The sequence below is a fragment of the Pan troglodytes genome, chromosome 15 (genome assembly GCF_028858775.2).
Source record: "Pan troglodytes isolate AG18354 chromosome 15, NHGRI_mPanTro3-v2.0_pri, whole genome shotgun sequence".
Lineage (NCBI taxonomy): Eukaryota > Metazoa > Chordata > Mammalia > Primates > Hominidae > Pan > Pan troglodytes.
Window position 1 is genome coordinate 91,525,915 of NC_072413.2, and position 17,127 is coordinate 91,543,041.

General features: G+C 35.9%; 1 protein-coding gene across 20 annotated transcripts in view; it reads left to right on the forward strand.

Moving 5' to 3' along the window:
- The window catches only part of UNC79 (unc-79 homolog, NALCN channel complex subunit), a 374,208-nt gene that overhangs the window by 183,812 nt on the left and 173,269 nt on the right, over positions 1 to 17,127 (forward strand). For 18 of the 20 annotated variants that reach the window (XM_063793093.1, XM_054666247.2, XM_054666242.2 and 15 more), the window contains 4 exons: positions 6,626 to 6,690; positions 11,206 to 11,294; positions 11,934 to 11,974; positions 15,220 to 15,248. In XM_063793093.1, coding sequence (XP_063649163.1) covers positions 6,626 to 6,690; positions 11,206 to 11,294; positions 11,934 to 11,974; positions 15,220 to 15,248 — 224 coding nt within the window. The remainder of the gene's footprint in view (positions 1 to 6,625; positions 6,691 to 11,205; positions 11,295 to 11,933; positions 11,975 to 15,219; positions 15,249 to 17,127) is intronic. The other 2 variants (XM_054666252.2, XM_054666259.2) reach the window with 1 other exon arrangement.

Below are 17,127 nucleotides of genomic sequence, written 5' to 3' on the forward strand. Positions count from 1 at the left end.
ACTGCTTAATATCTCCACTTGAATAGAAGTGCTGAGAGTGGATGTCCTTGTTCTTTCTCCCAGTCTTTGGGGAGAGTATTTGGGCTTTCACCATTAAATTATTATGTTAACTGTAGGTTTTTCATAGATTTTTTTTTTACCAGATTGAGGAAATTACTGTCTGTTCTTAGTTTGCTGAGAGCTTTAATCATGAATGTCAATTTTGGTCAAATGCATTTTCTCTTTCTATTGAGATGATTATATGATTTCTTCCCTTCATTCTGTTAATATGGTAAATTACATTGATTTTCTTGGCAATGTTATGCCTTTTATGCCTATTTTTTGTATTCCCCATCCCCCACCATTTCATCTTTCTGTGCTTCATACTGAATCTTTTTCTGACATGTCTTCCTGTTCTCAAATTCTTTAGCCTCCTAATTATGTTTTTAATTTTGGTTATTATATATCTTTTCTTTCTAAAGTTTTGCAGCCTTTGACCAACATTCCCCAAATTCTGCCCCCCTGTTATATTTTTCACCTCTAGAATTTCCATTTTTTCCATATGTATATGTGAGTGTGTGTGTGTTTGTGTGTGTGTGTGTGTGTATGTGAAATGCAATCTTGCATTCTTGGGATGAACTCATCTTGTCATGCTGTATTATATTGCTAGATTTAATTTTCTAAGTTAAGTGTTAAGGTTCCTACATTTATGAGAGATATTGTTTTGTTTTATTTAATTATGATGTCTTCATCTGGTTCCATTTACAGAGTAATACTGACCTCATAAAATGAGTTGGAAAATTTTTTTTCTCTTCTAATTTCTGAAAGAGTTTATGTAAGATTTGTATTATTTATTCTTTCAATGATTAATAGAATTTACTGGTGAAGCCATATGGACTTGGGGTTTCTTTGAGGGAAATGTTTTATGTTGTGAATGTAATTTTAATAGTTATGGTTTTTTTTTACTTTTATTGAGTTATAGTGAGTTATTTGTGTCTTTTAAGGAATGTGAGCATCTCATCCAAGTTTTCAAATTTATTAGCATGTCTGTAGGATCTGTAGTAATGTTCTACCTTTCATTCCTGATATTGGTAATTCATGAATTTTCAATTTTTTTTTTGTCCATCAGGATGCTGGGGCTTATCAATTTTTTGGGACTTTTCAAAGAACCAGTTTTTGATTTTATTGATTTTATCTATTGATTTTCTGATTTCAATTTCATTGATTTCTGTTTCTATATTGTTTTCTTCCACCTACTGAGTTCTGTTCTTTTTCTATCTTATTAAGGGAGATGCGTAAACCTTTTATTTCAGATCTTTAATATTTTCTTATATAATAATTTTTAGCTATAAATTTCCATTTAATCATTGCTTTAGTTGCTTCCCAGAAATTCATTATGTATGTTATGCTTTTATTGTATTTCAGTACAGGATATTTTCTAAAGTTTCTTCTTTCATTCATGAATTGTTTAGAAGTGTGCTTTTTAATGCGTAAATATTTGGTAATTTTTCAGATACTTTTGTGTTATTGGTTTCTAGTTTAATTCTATTGTGGCTAGAGAATATGCTGTATGATGTAGCTCCATCTAAATTTTTGAGACTTATTTTACGGACTGGAATACCTATCTTGTTAAATGTTGCACGTGTGCTTTAAAACAATGTGTATTCCACAGTGGTTGAGTGTAGATTTCTAACATTATAAAGTAGGTTAAGTTGTTTGAGAGTGTTTTCAAGTCTTATATATTTGCTGATTTTCTGTCTGCTTGTTTTATCAGTTACTGAGAGAGGATTATGGAAATCTACAACTTCAGTTATGCTTCTTTCAATTCTCTCACCTTACTAAGGGTACAAATATTTATGGTTTTTATGTTTTCTAGGTTAATTGACCCTTTCATCATTGTAAAATTGCCTTGGTTTTTCTGGTAATATTCTTTGTTCTGAAATCTATTTCTCTGATATTAATATAGACACTCAAGCTTTCTTATAATTTCAATTATGGTATAACAATTATGCCATAATTGCATAATATAACTTTTTCTGTTTACTTCTAGCTTATCTGAGCCTTTATAATTTAGCTATGTTTTTCACAGGCAGCATACAATTGGGTCATGGGTTTTAAAAAACTCAAATCCTGTTTCACAATCTTTGCCTTTTAGACCATTTACATTAGTAAAATTATTGTTTAGACCATTGACATTTAATGTAATTTCTGGTATGAATTGAAGCCTATCATGATACACTTGTATGACTGAAGCCTATCATGTTACACTTGTTTTACATTTGTCCCATCTGTTCCTTTTTTTTCTTTTTGATATCTTGCCTTTTTTGAATTAATTATTTTTAGTGTTACATTTTATTTCTGTATTGTATTGTTAGCTATACCATCTTTAAAAAATTGCTCTTGGGTTTATAATATGCACTTTTAACTTCACAGTCTACCTCAAATTATATCAGTTTACATATAATGTAAGGCCTTTTTGTATTTTAATTTTACCCCTCCTATCCTTTTTGTTATTGTTACCAAACATCTTACTTCTATATATATTATTAGCCTCTATTCATTATAATTATTTTTTGTTTTAAATAATCAACCATCTTTTAACAACATATTAATATGAGTAAAAAAGCCTTCTGTAGTTATTCAGCATACTTACCATGTCCAACACTCTTTATGCCTTTGTGTAAATTTGAGCTACTATCTGGTATCATTTTCCTTTAGCCCGAAAAACTTCCTTTAACATTTCTTGTAGTGGAGCTCAGCTGGAAATGAATTCTCTTATTTTGTGTTTGTCTTCAAATAGTCTTTATTTCATACTCATTTTTGAAGGATAATTTCACTGGGTATAGAATTCTAGGTTGACAGTTTTTTTCTTTCAGCCTATTAAAGATGTCGTTCCATTGTCTTCTGGCTTGCATTGTTTCTGACGAGAAATCAGCGATCATTCTTATCTTTGTTCCCCTGTAAGTAATGTGTCTTTTTTTCCCTCCTGGCTATTTTTAAGATTTTCTCCTTATTGGTTTTCATCAATTTGTTTATAATGAATTTTGGTGTTATTTTCTTTGCTTTTATCTTGCCTAGGATTCATTGAGCTTCTTGGATTTGGGGGTTGTTTTCATCAGACTTGAAAATTTTTAGCCATTGTCTCTTCAAATATTTCCCCCTTTTATTTCTTTTGTGCTTTAAATCACATGTACTTGGAGCAATCATAAAAATTTGGCTTTATACTAAGTAAAATATATGTAAGGTAAAACTGCCTGAAATTTTCCCACAGTTCACTGTATCTCTATTTTTCTTCCATTATTTCAGTTTGGGTAGTTTTGTTATGTCTCCTAATTCACTGATCTTTTCTTCTGCATTGTCTATTCTTCTATTAAGCCCATTCAGTGAGTTTTTCAAGTTGTATTTCTGATTTTTAAAGTCACATTTAATTTTTAAATTATATCTCCCATCTCTGTCCTCATTATGCCTATCTTCATGCTTTCCTTTGCCAATGTTTATGATAACTATTTTAAAGTTCTTCTTTGCCAACTACTTCATCTCCACAGTTTCTGGGTTTGTTTCTGCTGATCTGTTTTCCCCCTGGTTATGAGTGACATTTAACCCCCTTTTCAAATATCAAATAATTTTGACTGGATGCTGGTTTCATGATTGTTACATTATTGAGTGTCTGAATTTTGCTGTCTTCCATTACAGTATGTTGAAGTTTGTTTTGGCAATCAAGCTACTTGTGGATTAGTCTGACCATTTCAAGGCTTATTCTTAGGTTTTGTTAGAATGAGCCTAGAGTAACTTTTTCTCTAATGTTAGTTTAACCCTATTACTAAGAAATGACCCTCCTAAAGTTTCTATGATTGCTCCAAGTATTTAGTGATTTTCCCCTACTCTAACTGGTTGGACCTTGAATATCTTCCAGCCCTGTACAAGCTCTAGGAATTGCTTAGCTCACAGAACCCTCACAGTTTTTCTCTATCCAGCCTCATGGAGTTTTACCTTACATACATTTTACTTAGTATAAAGCCAAAGACTCAAAAGGACTCCTATTTAGATTTCTGGATCTCTTTCTTTGCATAGTTCCCTCTTCCTTCATACTCTATTCAGCAAATTTCAGCCACCTGGCCTCTCTAAACTCCAGTTTTTGTCCCCTCAACTAAAAACAAGACCATACTATTCTGCTTATCTTTCCCTTTCTAGGGCCAAGGTCTGGAAGTTACTGTCAGGAAGAAAGCCAGGGTGATTGTGGGGCTCACTGCATTATTTCTCTTCTCTCAAGGATCACTGTCCTGTACTACTTGGAGACCAGTTTCTGAAAATAGTGTTTCAAATATATGTTTTTTAGTTCTCTAGTTGTTTATGGTGGGAAGGCAAGTCTAATACCAATTTTTCTATCATAGTTGAAAGGGTAATTCTTGTCTGCTGTGTTTTTATGCTATGTTTTTTGTTATTATTTTTGAATGGTGATCTATTATGACTATATTTGCCACAAGATAAGGTATGCTGATTGTCCTTATATCAAAATCAATTGTAGTGCTTTTCCCAATTAAAAATACCTGTGTTCTATCCTCAAACATTTTGATTCAGAAGATCTAACATTGGTTCCAGACATCATATTTTTAAAATCTTGACAGTTGATTTTTGATACATAGCAAAACTTAAGATCACTGTTCTAGTAAGTTTAAATCCAATGTGGCTTTTATGAACTTAAATTGATTATCCTACAACCTGTTCTTAACACAGCAACACTCAGTAAAAATGGAATGCAAAATTAAAGCAGTAGGACATCCTGGATATCTCCATTATCCACAAAAAAGCATTTATTTCTGGCAGAATAGAAGTCTTTAGAGCCCTAATTACTGTGGCTGGTGCACACTTCAATTTGTTTATCTGTGCCATAGCAGTTGTTATATGTTTTGAATATTAATTCTTCCCGTAAGTGTCATGAACTTCTGTAAAGCAGTCTGCAAACATTCTTATAATACACTGATTTGGAGATGGTTAGCAGATTTTACCTTGTGTGCCAATTTTGTTTTGATTAGTGATGACTTCTTGGAGCACAGTGATAAGAAGGATCCTAAGGCCAGTTCTGGACTCAGCAGGAAGGAATGCTGTAATGGATTAGTGATGTCTGTCATGAGTTTGGGATCAGAAGAATGCAGCACATGTTCCATGTTTTTGCAATTCATGTACTGGTTAAAGGCAGCTTTTTCCTCTATGTTACTCTAATTGTACAAGAAAACTTGTTGCAACTCTTTATATTCAGCTTGACTTTACCATATATGGGAAACTAATCTCATAGTTATGAAGCACCTATACCCAAATTATTTCTTCATCAATCTGTTCATGTACTCATTCATTTCCATTTCTTCTTTGTTGTGCTCTAAAAATATGATCAACATGATACTATCTTATTATAGTAGTGGTCTCTGGTCTGTATTTCTTGTCTTCTTTTCAAATAAATAGACCTGTCGTATATTTTTAAATGTCAGTGGTTCTGGTAACTATATTTCTGTGAATCCCCAACTAGACACATAATCTTATACATGGTCTAACAATGGGATAGAAAGTTTGAAGGTGGGAAGCTCCTAGGTAGAAAATTTTCTAAAGTGTTTGGAACATAAATTAGCTCGGATCATTAATAATATATATTTTTGAATTATAATTGAATATGTAACTAAGTAAGAATATCTTCTCATCTGCAAATTCCCACGTATTAAGAATAGGCCAACATAGTCCTATGAGTTTAAAATATGACACTTTAGAAAAATGTCCTACTTTCAAGCATATAAACCCCTTACATGTTTTTAATGATGGAATATTGTTAGCGAAGTGCTTTGGGCTACAGAATCATCCAGATGATAACTACTGGTTGTGATTCTCAGTCTGACTTTTTACAGGTCACTTGGTTCTTTTCCTCATTCTGTGTGTATACTGAGCTTAGGAGTTGGGTATTAGCAGACTAGCAGAGATTTAATTGGGTATTAGCAGACTAGCAGAGGTTTAGTAGGTGGGTCATGTGTAAGAGAGAGATGCATTTCATTTGGGCAAGAAATTAATCTTTCCAGTCTCCATGTGTGATGGGGATGGGATAGGAAATGGAATGGTAGAGGAAGTCTTACTATTCATTTCAGTTGTTATCAATTTAAAACGCTTACTGGTGCCAAGAATCTAGGATGTTTAGCATAATATACAATCATGAAAAGAGCAGAATGTCAAGCACCAAGAAATATAGGTTCTAGTTCTAGCTTATCATATACTAACTCTGTGACCATATCAAGCTACTTAACCTTGCTAACTTTAATTTATTCTTATATGAAATGAGATTAATAATCTGCTGTACCTACCCTACAGAATTGTTGGAGGATCAAGTGAAACCATGGTTGTAAAAACCTTTGAAAACTTATTAATGGCATACCATGGTGGTACTGTACATGCCATCTTATATTGGCTTATCTCTTATCCTAGGAAAATGGATGGAGTTGTATATCTTTGCTTGTCTTTTAAATTTTTTATAGATTAAAAAGATGATTCTGTTAGAAAGCTTTCTGATGATGGTTCTGTTTAGAAAAAAGAAAATAGTAAGGTATCTGTTTTTACTAGGGCATGAATAATTTCAATGAGAAGTATTCATCAGCTGTGCTTTACTTTACAGCTTGGAATCCCATCCACTGCCAGCACATTGAATGCCACAATGCAATTAACAAACCAGCTGTGAAGGTACTGTTTTATTAGACCTGGTGCCATACTGTATTGTCAGTGGTCAAATTGCTGAATGAAGTGGAGTAGATTGCATCCTTCTCTGTAAAGCAGAGGCATGTCCTCTGTAGTAATTCGAAGTACCTCCATATTCAATCTGATTGTACTTTGGCAGACTGGTCAAGAGAGAGCAATGAATAGCGTTGTCTGCAGTTTTGGCTATGCGTTCGTAGCCAAGTGCTATGTAGCACTGAGCTAATTATCTATCAGAAGGATCCTAGTAAAATGCTTACATGGTCCTTAACTGGTTTCTATTTCAGCTAATGAACTCAGGGAAATGTATTTTCTCTCTGTTTTCATGTGTATGCTACAAATCATGAGTGCTTATGCAAATTCAGGAGTGGTAGGACAAAAAGGTAAAATTGTTAATTTTTAGCTCATATTACAAATATGACTTAACTGAAATGACTGAAAGGTGTCTGGACAGCATATACATGGAAAGTTACATTAAAAGTAAGGAAATAGTGGTTTACAGAGTCAAGTCATTTTCCTAAGGTTGCCAGTTAGCAACAAAACTGGAGACAGAACCAGGTATCTGGACTCCTAACCTTATTGTCCTTCTACCACACCAAATTGGTTCTGTCCTAGTATAACCCTGAATCTTGAAAGTTGAATGTGAAGAAAAATAATCACACCTTTTAAGAAAAGTATTTATGATATATTTATTGGATATAAAATATTTGGCTGGATGAACCTGTGTCTGGATTTGCAAGGTATAATTTTTATATTATGAGGAGTAGGAGTTACCTGAAGTTATCAGAGTTCACAGTTACTTTGGAGAACCAGGTGTCCTGCGGGTTTGCTTCTTTTGTTTTATAGATAGCCTGTAGAAAACCAAATACTAATAGAAAACTAACACCATCTCTTTATAGAAACAAAGTAGGAAAGGTGAAATGAGATCCAATAAATATAAAAGAAACCAAAAATGTGTTTCATGAACCAAAAACTGGCAGAGGAGTGCCAGTAATAACACTGTCATCTAGATACATTATACTAACAAAGGATGGCCTTGTATTATTATTTTTAATCTCTGCTTTTGTTGAAGGCAAATTGAATGGATTGATATTAAGAGCAGGTAACTGGCTGGGTGTGGTGGCTCAAGCCTGTAATCCCAGCACTTTCAGAGGCTGAGGCAGGTGGATTGCCTGAGGTCGGGAGTTTGAGCCCAGTCTGGCCAACATGGTGAAACCCCGTCTCTACTAAAAGTACAATAAAAATAAGCTGGGCGTGGTGGTGTGTGCCTGTAATCCCAGCTACTCGGGAGGCTGAGGGAGGGGAATTACTTGAACCAGGGAGGTGGAGGTTGCAGTGAGAGGAGATTGCACCACTGCACTCCAGCCTGGGCAACAGAGCAAGACTCCATCTCGAAAAAAAAAAAGAGCAGGTAATGATGACCCACACAATGGAAGTGTAGGCCCTTCCCATTCTACTGTGTGCACCCCACTATTGACCTTCAATAGACATTTGGGGTTCAGAGGTGCTCTTCTTTGGAGTGAGGATATTTTGAGCTACTCACATGTGAATTCATAGTTTATTCATATAGTTTGGCTCGATTTTTCACAATGATGAGACTTTCATGGTTCCTTCTTATTATCCTTCTTTTCTTCCTCCTGCCTAAGTTATAGCTCCTTCTTTTGGGTCACCCAGACATCAACATGAAGGGGATCCTTTCTGTCTGGTTTCTGCAGTTATTTTTCCTTGATTTTATGTCAGACTGCATTCTCAGGAGTCCTCTGATATCCTGGTTAGTAATGCTTTCTGGCCTCCTACTCACAGAAAGCATCATGAATTAGATTTTCTACTTCTTTTCTAGGCAAACAGCCCAGTCCATTCCACTGAGTTGGCCTCACTTTTCTTCCTGAAGTGAGTCAGCCATGATAGGTCAAACCATCCACTTTCTGTCATTTTATAAAAATAGAGGCAAAATTCACATAATGAACAATGAATTATTTTAAAGGGAATAATTCAGTGTCATTTAGTATATTTACAATGTTTGCCAACACCACCTCTTTCTAGTCCCAAGACATTTTCATATCCCCCAAATCTTACTTTCTGAACTCCAGTTTCCTTAAAGACCCTCCTTTTCTATTTTCATTCTACACTTTGCAGAAAGGTAGCATTCTCATTAAGTCTTCCTGTGCTGGGGCCATTTTTGCACTACAATAGGTCTGGCTCAGTATTGCTCTTGCTTTACAGTGTGAGTCCGCCCAATCCACATCATCACCACATGACATGCAAATCAAGGGTATCCAACATCCAAATGCTTACAAAATAATGTTAAGCATAAAGTTATGCAATTTTATAGTATGATGTTTAAAAGTTTTAAAAAGTTTAAAGGTTACATAGTGAAAAACAATCAGTAATACTTATCATGGTGAAAAACAATCAGTAATACTTATCAGAGTGTTACTATGGATTGCATCAAGATGGAAGGTTAATGTGTTAATTGAATTTTCTTTTTTCCCTTTCTCGGTTTTCCAAAGCCTCTACATTGGGCATATGTCATATTTATAAACAAAAAAATCCACTTATTAATGTGACACACAGATATGAACACATTAGTGTGGATGTAAACCAACCTGTTCAGACTAGAACAAAACTCACTAGACCAACTACAGATCTGATAGGTCATGCTAAGTAAGTTATTTAAAAAGTCAGAGGTTGACTAGCTAATCTCTAATGATTATTTATAGTTTTAGCATCCTAGGAGCTTCTCCTTTTGAGTAGTGTGAAAAAGTATCTTTACGTGAGAGAGGTATCAATGACTCACTGAAAAAGAGGGTAGAATAACATATAATATGTAAGAGGAGCTCCACATGAGGGGCATGGGAAAGATTTGGGGAAAATTGATTAATTCTCACCAAAAGCCTAATATCTCTGTGATAGTGAGCTGTACTGCTAAGCAAGAATGGTATACCAAATAGAAAAATATTATCCATTTTTGTTTTAATAGGCTGCAAAAAAGTACTTTTTAGGCAAAAGCCAAGAGTTGTAATAGGATTAAATGTGAAAATATGTTGGAACTTAAAGTTTACGATATCATACTCTGCTTTTGATTTTACTTGGTTCTACTTGAAGTCCACTTTATGAAATACTTTGAAGCCCAGATAATTATCTAAGGCAGGTTCTGGCAAACTATGGCCCAGAGCCAAATCTGGCCTGCTGCCAGTTTTTGGAAATAAGGTTTTATTAGAACACAGCTATGTTAATTTTCTTACATATTTATTGTCTATGGCTGCTTTCATGCTCCAACAGCAGAATTGAGTAGTTGTGACAGAGACTGTGGCCCACAAAGCCTAAAATATTTACAAAAAAAGTTTGCCAATCTCTGATTTAACACACCCCAAAGTAGTTACTCATTACGTCTAAGGAAGCATGAAACTTATATGAGGAAAATTTTCACTCTGAGCCTTTGTCATCGGGGAATATATAGTTTACAAATGTTGATGGTAAATTGAGCAATTCTAACTAGCTTCCTCAATCATTGAAATGTCTGTTTTCACTTTGAATTACAGGCTGTTTGGGTTATAAGTTTAGGTGATTTCCCCCCTTCAAATTTGTGAGAACAACTAAAAAGAGTGTAGTTCCAGAAAAATTTGTGTATTAGGCATCTTAACTGCTTACTCAGCTAGCACATGAATTGATTATTTTTTCGAGGGTAGAAACAGAATTCAAAATGGCTTTGGTAAATTATAGAAATTTAAATTTATGCAAAGTACAAAATGCAGTTAGTTATCTAGATTTTTTGTTCATTTGATTTAAAAGTTCCAGATATTGAAATATTCTGATGATCAACTGTGAAATTAACACTTTGCATCTCTGTGCTTAGGCTCGTGAAACCCAGCTGTATCAACCAGTTCCAGCAAGGGCAAACAAATTATAGGTCATGTGTAGGAAAAAAAAAAAACACACATGAAAAAGAAAGGTTGGATGATTGATACAGAACTAAGATTCCAGAGTAAGAGAAGTGAACCACTCAATGTTAGATTTAATGCCAACTTTTTTGAATAAGGTATGCCTTAAGAAGCAAAGTTCTCTACCACTAGCACTTCGGTATCAGTTATGATTCTGAAATCTTAATAATATATTTTCCTTTTCCTAATGAGAAACTACTGTTGTTTACCACTTTAAAGAAGGAATTAGTATGAGTCATATATTGCCAATTTGAGCAGCAATTGAACAAGATGATATTTTGGATCTTTGTGGAATGAGAGTGAATTTCTTGACACTATTTATTACTTGAATTGCAAGTTAACAGGAGAAATGAAAAACCACGGCAGCCACATTTAAATCCTCAGGGTGGACTCATCAGCTAGTCCAGGGAGAAACATTTATCGGTAGAAAGGGTTTTACTAAAAATGTTTATTCCACCTCGCTTGTGGAAAATCTGTCATTATTGAAGCATTTGTGCTTAGAATATAGGGAATGTGATACCCAGGAGCAGGAGAGTTCATTCTGTCTTTTCATATGTTTCAGATGTGTATAGACCCTTCCCTGTCAGTAGCATTGGGTGATAAACCACCCCCGTTGTATCTCTGTGAAGAATGCAGCGAGAGGATTGCAGGGTAGGTATGAGAGTTCTTAAAGAAAAGGAAATAGGACAGCAATAAGAAGATAAGAAAAATCATTTGGACTTAAATTAGTTACATTGCTAAAGTTTCTCTCTAGCCTCTCTGATTTTTAAAGGTTAATTATTCTGATACTTAACATATAGCAAACTTTCATTGGGAACATTACAGCTTTGAAAAGCTGCAATATTTCTCTTTATGTGACATGAGAAGAAGGCAATTCCATTTAATAAATCAGCTCCAATTTTGGAGTAACCCTGTTAAAAAGGCCACCGAGAAAAACAGATGTAAAAGAAAACTGTGGTTTCCAAACATGACATACAAATTATATGGGTTCTTTTTGCTTGTTTGTTTCACAGAATCACACTCAGCTTTGTACAGATCATGCAGTATTTTGGTTGGCTTAATTAGCATCTGGAAAGTATCATTTAAAGATAACTGAATATGATGAAGTGCCTATAATTTATAATTTAGCTGGAATGCATTAGACATTTTAAGAGTTTATTATGACAGTGCTCTTAATTATACTTCCTTTCTATTAAAAGCCTTTCAGCACTAGTGTGCAGCTTATAAACATTCATGTGGAAGGAGAACATTTCAATGAAGCTCAAAAATGAATTTTGTTTTTTTCAATAGGGACCACAGTGAGTGGCTGATTGATGTTCTTCTGCCACAAGGTATGGTTTACTTAGGAAAGGATGAATAATGAGTAATCATGACTAATGACATAGTTGCTTTATCTCCTTTTGTACTATTTTATTTTACAAAGACAGTCACCAAAGTATTGTATTGTATGAATATTCATTGATATGAAGCATAATATCAATGCCTTGCTTATAATGTACCCGCACATTTAATAATGTGGGAAGTAGTATCATCCCTACCAAAATTAAGGGTAGATATTGGAATTAGGATTCCATATGACTAAAGCCCTGCCAAATTATGTCTTCAGGGATTTTCTGTATCTGTAACAGGTGTTGTCAGTGATAAGTTGCTGCACCAGGTCTTATTAAGGAGAAGAAAAAGAATAAGGAACACCAGCTGGGAGAGAAATGAATAATTGGCCTTTCCCCTGCTACTATTACTAGTACCATGTTGTTGGGGGGAAATCATTGAATGTCTCTGAGGTCCAGTTTCCTCATCAGTAAAATGGGGATAAAGTATATCTAACCCATCTCAATGGAAAGACAAGATTGCAATGCTTCTTGTAGTTTGTCAGAGTTCTCAAAGCTATGCCCTATAAGTTGGTAGGTCCCAGACAGAGCATTTCTCCACATATGGGAGAGGCAGCTATTCCAGCCATGTCATTGGAGGCTAAAATGACAAGGAAAAGTACTGACAAACACAGAGGAAAAATGAAAGGTGGAAAGAGCTGCAGGCATACTAAGTTTGAGTAGAGATCGGGGCACAGGAAGAACTCGATGGTATGTGACTTCAGATGTAGAAAATAAATGGATTCCCATCCTAGCTAACATGGTGAAACCCCGTATAAAAAATTAGCCAGGCATGGTGGCACCTGCCTGTAATCCCAGCTACTCAGGAGGCTGAGGCAGGAGAATCACTTGTAAAATGGAGCAATAATATCAGCCTCTATATCCTTCAAAGGCACATTTTGAAAATTTACATAAAAATATCTGTAGGTCAGGCGCAATGGCTCATGCCTGTAATCCCAGTACTTTGGGAAGTGGAGGCGGGCTGATGGCTTGAGCCTAGGAGTTTGAGACCAACCTGGGCAACGTGGTGAAACTCTGTCTCTACTAAAAATACAAACAAACAAATAAAAAATTTAGGAGGGCAGGAGAGAAAAAACAATTTAGCCAGGCATGGTGGCACGTGCCTGTAGTCCCAGCTACTTGAGAGTCTGTTGTGGGAGGATCATTTAAGCCCAGGAGGTTGAGGCTGCAGTGAGCCGTGATCATGCCACTGCACTCCAGCCTAGGCGACAGAGAAAGACCTTGTCTTAAAAAAAACAAAAACAGGCCGGGCACGGTGGCTCACGCCTGTAATCCCAGCACTTTGGGAGGCCGAGGTGGGCGGATCACAAGGTCAGGAAATCAAGACCATCCTGGCTAACACGGTGAAACCCCGTCACTACTAAAAATACAAAAAATTAGCCGGGCGTGGCGGCGGGCACCTGTAGTCCCAGCTACTCGGGAGGCTGAGGCAGAATGGCGTGAACCTTTGAGGCGGAGCTGGCAGTGAGCCGAGATCGCCCCACTGCACTCCAGCCTGGGCAACAGAGCGAGACTCCGTCTCAGAAAAACAAACAAACAAACAAATAAAAAAACCCCAAAACAACAGCAACAAAAAACCTGTAAAAAGATTTGGGCTCATATGGGTAAATGTAACTTTTTTTCCTTTAAATTACGCTACTTAATTAGTGATCATCCAGTGCTCTGAGGTAAAAGCCCTAGTCAAGTTATAAAATATAAGTTATAAAATCCTTTTTAAATATGTTGCTGAGTTCTGGTTGTCATCTCCAGTGATATTCATCTTTAGAGGAATAGTGGCAATAACTTTTCATTACTTATACAGACATGTGACACTAACCTCAGATGATTTAAGATAAACTCTAGGATATCAAACTGTCAAATAACCATTAATTATACAAAACCAGTTTTTAAACATGAGTTGTAAATTTTGTTGCTTTTTCATCCACTAGTTTAAGATTACCAGACAGGGTTTGGGAGACATTTACCTTTGATCTTTTAAATAAATTGTAACTAGACTATAAATAAGGTGTTAGTTCATTTTTTGAGTACATACTATTTCAGAGTACATATTAGCCAATTCTTGGAAAATTTATTTTCAAATGCTCTCCAGCATCAGTTTTCATGGAAATAATTGATGTGCCCACTGAAAAGAATTCTTATGCATTCATTAAGGTCAATCCCATATGTAGACAGTAATTTGACAGTCTTGCTCCAACTGGTCTACCCGTGGGTTTGAAAATTGCTTTCTCTTAAATAACCCTACAGCTGGTTTTACACACACACGTTAAGAGTGATATAAATTGATAATTTAAATCTAGGTAGTCCAAGTTAGTAATTTTGTCTACAGTTTTGATATTGCAAATAATCCGATGGTGATGCTGTAAATATATCACATTAACCCAGTGTCATAGTATAATGGGAAGAACAGTAAATGGGGAATTTGGAGACTTGAACTCAAGGTCTGCCCCTACCATTGATAGCTTGTGTGACCTTGAAGAATTTACCTAACCACAGTGGTTCTCAGTTTTGTCCTCTGTAAAATGGGGAAATAAGATTAAATTTGTTTGACTTTAACAAGATTTGATTTCTAAGTCATGTCTGAAAAGATTAAATTATTTGTAAGAGTAGCAGTGTGCAGGTGTTTTTAACCTCACTAAACATACACTACTAGATGAAAAGAGATCTATTTCATGATTTCTGAGGAAACTAGAAGCCAATAAAAGTAGACGATAATTTATGAGCCAAGTGAAAATCTGTTTGGGCCAAGTCCAGAGGTCATATTACTAAGATTTAAAAGATTCCCCCTTCATGGCTGCCCTTATTTTAAATGGGCTCTAGACCTGGCATGGTGGCTCACACCTGTAATCCTAGCCTTTTGGAGGGAGGTCAAGGCAGGAGGGTTGCTTGTGGCCAGGAGTTGAAGAACAGCCTGAGAAACATAGTAAGACCCCATGTCTACAAAAAAAAAAAAAAAAAAAAAAAAAATTAGCTGGGCATGGAAGCCCACATCACTGCCTAGCTGCTTAGAAGGCGAGTCAGGAGGATCACTTGAGCCAAGGCGTTCAAGAGGCTGTGGTGGGCTATGATGGTGCCATTGCACTCCAGCCTGATTGACAGAGTGAGACACTGTCTCAAAAAATAAATTAATTAAATAAAAATTAGAGGGGCTCTCTTTCTTTGTTGATATTTTGTGTGCCTTCCCCTTACAGCTGAAATATCTGCTATATGTCAGAAAAAGGTAAGAGCAAACCATTTGTGTGGTTGGGGCATGATTTATTGTGTTTGTATGTAAATTCATTTATTGACATCTGCCTCATTTCTGCACCGTGGTTTCCAGTATATGCATGCCATTGTATTTGTGGAGGGGTAAAGGAAATAATTTAGCATGCAAGATTGCTACATCCAAATGGTCTCTATTTCCATTTCTGCTTTTGCTCACCCATCTTATGCACAATGCTTTTGTTCAGTAATTTGCAATAAAAGCCTATGTGTAATTCTGGGATAGGAGTCCAATTAGAAAAAGGTTTGAATTATACTGCAATTTATGGTACTTAACTTTAGTTAAGGATATATCTTGTATGCTAGAAATCTCAATTGTTTTGAAGTGGAGTGCAAATAGTCCAATTTGTATGTGTGAAAAACATACCCAGACTGACTGTATATGGAAAGTATTTATGTGTAAGTTGAACAATACATGTAGCTAAAGATTCTTCCTCTAATATTTCCTTTAGTTTTTTTTAAATAATAGTTTCTCTAAACCACCTCCATCTTCTCTTCTTGTTTTAATAATTGAAAAGAGTAAGAGGAGGCAGTATGATGTCATAAAAAAGAACTTTTGACTAGTTGGTTGAGATTCTTGGACTCTGGCCAGTTCTGTTCCCTCCTACCTATGTGGACCTTGCACACATCATTTAAACTTTTTGGGATGTTGATTGTGAGTAGGTATATTGGAGGGCTGTCTCAGTTATCTATGGATGCATAACAAACCATCTGAAAACATAGTGTCTCATATGGCAACCAATTATTTAATCGCAATTCTGTGGATTGGCAATTTGTCCTATGCTCAGCTCAGCTAAGCAGTTCTTTTGATAAATTACTCTAGGCTCACTCATGTATTTGCAATCAGTTGGTGGGTAAGCTGGAATTGGCTGGCCCCAGATGGTCTCACTCCCATATCTGGGGCTAAGCTGGGATGGCTGGAATGGTGAGATGGGTGGGGTGTCTGGGCCTCTCTTTCCACATGATGTCTCATCGTCCAGGGGCTAGGCTGGACTTGTTCACAGGTGGCAGTCTTCTGAGAGAGTGAGAGAGCCTCACTCACTCAAGGCCTCTCAGAAGTCACACAGCATCATTTCTGTAGCATTCAACAGGTCAAAGCAAGTTCCAAGGCCGGCCCAGATTCAGAGTGGAGAAATAGGATCTTTGTGGTTATTGAAGGATTGGCAAGAATTTTATGGTCACATTTAATCTACCACAATCTGTCCTTTGGACATAATTATTTACCTTCTTTCCATATGCAAAATATGCTCACCATTTTATATGACCTCCACAAGTCTTATTCATTTATGGCTTCAGGCTTAAAGTCTAGTATCTTGTGATCTGCATGTGATATGTCACTGATGAAACTTCTTGGTAACTGATTCTCTTGATTCAGAGTCCTGTGAACTAAGAAGGAAAGTTATCTTCCCTCTCTGCACCCAAGACACAATGTTGAGACGGGGACAGGATCATAGCAATAAGCTTCTGTTCAAAAAGAGGAAGGGAAAGCAGATAGCAGTCATTGGTCTATAGCAGCTCCAGCCATAAACACATCAACAGTTCCTCTGTCTCCAGGAATAGCATACATGCCTTGATTGTGATCTGGTTTTGTTTCCTAGAAATAGTTCCCTAATCTGTTCTTGTCCTCCTGAGCTCTTGGCTCCACTCTCTGAGACATCTTTTCTTTTCAATAAGAAATGGTCCATGTTGCAGCTGAGTAACTTTCTCAATCTGCTTCAGGCATGTAGGAGTTAGGGTCCCATAGATCTCTTTTCATTTAGAACTGCATCTCTTTAGTTTTAGCTGGTGGTGCTTTTGCTAGTATGACTTTCTTAAAAACTTTGTGGATTTTCAGTGAA